The sequence below is a fragment of the Macaca mulatta genome, chromosome 14, assembly GCF_049350105.2.
Source record: "Macaca mulatta isolate MMU2019108-1 chromosome 14, T2T-MMU8v2.0, whole genome shotgun sequence".
Lineage (NCBI taxonomy): Eukaryota > Metazoa > Chordata > Mammalia > Primates > Cercopithecidae > Macaca > Macaca mulatta.
In genome coordinates this window covers 90,730,366-90,734,839 of record NC_133419.1, presented here as the reverse complement: position 1 = coordinate 90,734,839, position 4,474 = coordinate 90,730,366, and the positions used below count along the sequence as shown (strand labels likewise).

Below are 4,474 nucleotides of genomic sequence, written 5' to 3'. Positions count from 1 at the left end.
ACTCCTTCCTTCAAGAGTGGAGGAGACAGATATCAAGAGTATAACAATTTTCTTAAGACACTCACCCCACCTTTCATCAAATATCCCCAACCCTAGATTAAGTGCAGGAGTCCTGAAAAACATTTCCACAGGGAAGGTCAGGGTCCCAGGCTCATGGGTGCCTTCTTACTACCTTTAGCAGGACAAAAATGAGTAAAGCAAAGCTTCTTGCTTCAGAAATATTCATTCTAATACGATGTGTACCCTACACATAACCATTGCTTCATTCCAGAAGATTTAATTGCAAAAATTCTTTGGGAAAGGGATGATATTTGTCTGTTTTTTAAGGATAAGGGTAGTATTGGCTCAAACTTATATTTATTCTCCCCAAAGAGTCCCTCCCAGGTTTGTAATCCTGGTGCAAGACAATGCTGCACCAAGTTGCTTCTTTCCAACCTGTCCTACTTTGTATAGGGGAGGAGAGTGGGGAAGGAAGAAAAGAAAAAAAAAAGAAGTAAAAAGAGGCAGAAGGAGAGTCCCTTTTCTTTGACATGGATGGCATGAATGGGCTTTTGTTGCGAAACTCTGCCTGACCCTGGAGTCTGAGTCAGGTGGAGTCCGAGTCAGGTGGAGTCCCAGTTAGAAGTCATCTGAGGAAGCTGCACTAGAGCCACTGCCCTCAGACATCAACTTCCATTTCTTCTCCACTGCTGCAGTCTGAAGAGTCACTGCTTTCTTCCTCTTCTCCATCTTTCTTCCTGTTCTCTTCTGGTTCCAAGGAGACATGACAGTTTACCCAAGTAGTCTGTGATGAATCTGTTCCTGCAGCCTGGAGCCCCTGCCCCTCCCCAAACCCTTCTTGCAGACCCTTTGCTGATGAGGACTGAGGATCTGTTTGTCTCAACCTGGGGTCCGGGCCTCCTGTCATGGCCATATTCTTACCCTTAGCATAGGTCGATTCTTTGTATGCAGCATAATTTTCAGGTGACAAAGTCTTAAGCCAGAGATCCAATTTCACCTTGTATTGCTTCTGCAGCTCCTCAGCCTGGCTCTTGTAATGATCCTTCTGGCTCTGCGGGACGCGCTGCCAGCGTCTGCCAATCTCTACCATGCGCTCCCTCAGGGACAAATGTTGCAGCTCCTTACTTGACCAGGAATCTTGGTGAAATTTGTGGTATCCATTCATGGGGGGTTTCTGAGGTTCTCCATGAAATTTTACCTTCTTGAGAAATTGATCCGTTTTTGGAAGAGACCTCACTTCTTCCATATTTTTCTGAACCTTCTTTTGCACTTTGGTTTGAATCCTCTTGGAGACATCAGATTTCTTGGCCTTCTGGACTAAATCAGGGTGTTCTTCCCTAAATCGAGCAAGTTTTTCCTCAAATTCTTGCTTTTCCTTCTGGAAATCCTGAATATATTTCTGTTTCATCTGCTCTGGGAGTTCCTTGTACTTCTTTGACAGGATTTTGGTCAGTTCCTGGCTTCTCATCCCAGGGTACATTTGGGAGTACCGGGGCCAATTCTCCTTGAAGAAGCGGATATAAGCAGTAAGGGGCCTCTTTGGAAAGTCTGGATGGTTCCTGACTTTTCGACTTTTGTTTGTATTTTTAACACATTTCTTAGCTTCCAGGACTAATTCTTTCAAAGTGCCAAATTTTCTCAAGCTGCAAGAAATCTCTAACCATTTGAGCCTGCACATTTCACCAGAAAAGTTTTTAAAAGCTACTTTTCCCCAGTCCATGTGTGACTGAATTGAGCTGAACGTGCCGTTGCCATCAGATGGGAGATTATTCTCGATGCATTCCAGTAACCTCAAGATGTCTTTGTTTGACCAATGGCCTTGGCTTCTAGGCAAAGCCATTTTGATGTCTTTGGCTTACTTCTAAGATCACGGTTATGTAGACACCAGAGCAAGAACACAGAGTTCTTTACTTTTAAGAGTCAGTGGATTATTTCTTTCTGGAAGTCCTGCAGTATGTGTGATTTTGTATTTCTGAGGAGAAAGAAAGGAAAGTTACTCTGCTTCATTGGGATTAATGAAAGAAATTACACCCTATTTGTCATATGTCCCTTGTGTAATTAATTTACTCTTAACAATATAAATAAAACATTGCCCATTTCTGAATTAAAGTCCGTATTTGCCTTTCGTATGCTACATGCACAATATTCAATATCTCCACACCCCACCCCAGCCTGCTTTCTGCCAGATCTCAGGTGAACCACTCTTAAATTGAGTTGCATAAGACAAACACCAGACCACTCACTTAAGAAGCTTAATATAACAGAAATGCCCTGAAGACAGATCAAAAGTTAAAGTGGAAGGAGAAATGCCTAAACGGGAAAGACTGTTCATTCTACAGTGCCCTGAGTATGGCCATTTTCTAAGCACAGCCCAAATATCCATAGCTAAAGGTACAGACGAGAAGTTGAAGATACAATAGGACAAGCCCAAGAGCTCCTCCAGACATGCGTCCAGCTGTTACCATTTTATGAGGGAATGTGAACCTGTGATGAGACTGAATTATAGATTCTTCAGGATCCATGCATGGGAATGCATGGTTTCTTGTGAACCATACTGCTTCTCCTTTTAAATATCAAGGATTTAATGAAAATTATAAAACATTTCAATTTTATTTTGTTAACTGTTCATCATCTTTAAGCCTCAGTGAAAATTCAGCTTCCTTCAGAAAGTGCCTCCAAAATACCTGGCATTTTCCATTATAGAGCTTGAAAACATGGCAGAGTTGATGACTACTGCTTTTTTATTTTTCAACCTAAAAAGTAAATTCCTCTGGAACATATAATTCCTCTGGGACATGATTTCCCAACAAATTCTCCAAATTCTCATATCTCTTTCACTAGTCTTTTTAGGATAATCTTCTATTCTAAGACTAAGCCTCACTTAAGTAAAATTGTGTACAACTACATACAACATGAAATTAAACCAGATCTTAAATAGAGGGTGCATAAAGAGTGGAACATGGGACCTTCGGGGGAAAATACGCATTAGAAGGGAAAGAGAACAGAGTTAAGATGCCAGTGGAGGTTGAAATTCTGAGAATGAGTTTCTGTGTATGTGAGAATATTTTTGAGAACTATTTTTAATTCTCAGTAGTGTATAGAAGGATGTAGCCTTTGAATGACATTAAGAATTCACTAGAAGTATGAAGAATGTTAGTTATAATGTCACATGCCTCAAAACACAAATGCCTCAATACATAGATTAAAATGTTTTAAAATATTGGATAGTAATTCAAGTCCATAGTTGAGGTAGAAGATAAAATAAATAATAACTCATATATCAAATTTATTATGTGAAAAAGACTTTTGGAAAATTGTTCCATAATAAATGAAAATATAAATAAAAATTAAAATTTACAAAAAAAATTAAACTGTGAAAAACTTAAGAGGGTAAACTTGAAAGTTATTGAATTTTTAATCTAAAAAATCAGAAAAAAAAGTCATTTCATCAATCTCCTAAAAAAAACTTAATAATATAACAGGAGAGTAATTAAGAGAAAAGTAACACTTACAAAGGAAAGTAAAAAAAAACTTGAAAAATATTTGATTTCATACTTTGTGTTTAACATCAAAACATACTCTGAATTGGTTCAGGGATTAAAAGATGTCAAATTTCCACACATATTGTAAGTGATGAGTATAAAAAATCAATAGATAAATAAATATAAGATGTATTCTAACTCAGAAAAAGGGTAAGTCACATAGAATTGACATTAGAAAAGAGATGTGGAATATTCAGAATCTGAATTTCGGGAAAGAAGTGCTGTCTTCCCAATTGTAAAGGTTAGGATGATGCGTCTACAGCAGTGAAAATAAAAATACAGTTGTGTTTTTGTTTTATTGTGGCTCTTTTATGAGCCAGGCATTTTTTTAAAAGTGCAAGTTAAAGAGTGGCCCCCCCAAAATATATGTCTAAGTCCTAACCCGTGAAACCTGTGAATATGACCTTTGGAAAATAGGATCTTTGCAGATGTAATTACCTCGATAATCTCCCAATGAGATTAGTCTGGATTTAGGATTTAGGGTGGGGCCTAAGTCCAATGACTGGTATCACTATAGAAGAAATAAAAGGAATGTCTTAGACACCTAGACAGACATGTGGAGACAGAGGCAGAGACAGAGCTCAGGGGAACTAGGCTGCCACAAGCCAATGAAAGCTAAAGGTTCCCATCAGCCACCAGAAGCTAGCAGACAGGGAGTGGCTGGATTTCCCCTCAGAATCCCCAGTGGGAACCAACTCTGTCAACATGTTGATTTTAAATTTTAGTCTTTCAGCATGTGAAAGAGCAAATTATTGTTTTATCTCTGATAGTTTATTATAGCTGTAGGGAAAAGAAAGGGAGATCAGACTATTACTGTGTCTACGTAGAAAAGAAAGACATAAGAAATTCCATTTTGATCTGTACCTTAAACAATTGCTTTGCTGAGATGTTGTTAATTTGTAACTTTGCCCCAGCCACTTTGCCCCAACCTT

At 38.6% G+C, this 4,474-nt stretch overlaps 1 protein-coding gene across 1 annotated transcript; it reads right to left on the bottom strand.

Annotated features, from left to right (window-relative positions):
- Window positions 1-658: 658 nt before the first annotated feature.
- On the bottom strand, window positions 659-2,691 carry UBTFL1 (upstream binding transcription factor like 1). The gene is made up of 2 exons (XM_015115522.3): window positions 2,685-2,691; window positions 659-1,854 (listed from the first exon to the last, which is right to left on the bottom strand). The coding sequence occupies exons 1-2, from the start codon at window positions 2,689-2,691 to the stop codon at window positions 659-661; spliced, it is 1,203 nt and encodes a 400-aa protein (XP_014971008.2).
- Between the last annotated feature and the right edge of the window lie 1,783 nt (window positions 2,692-4,474).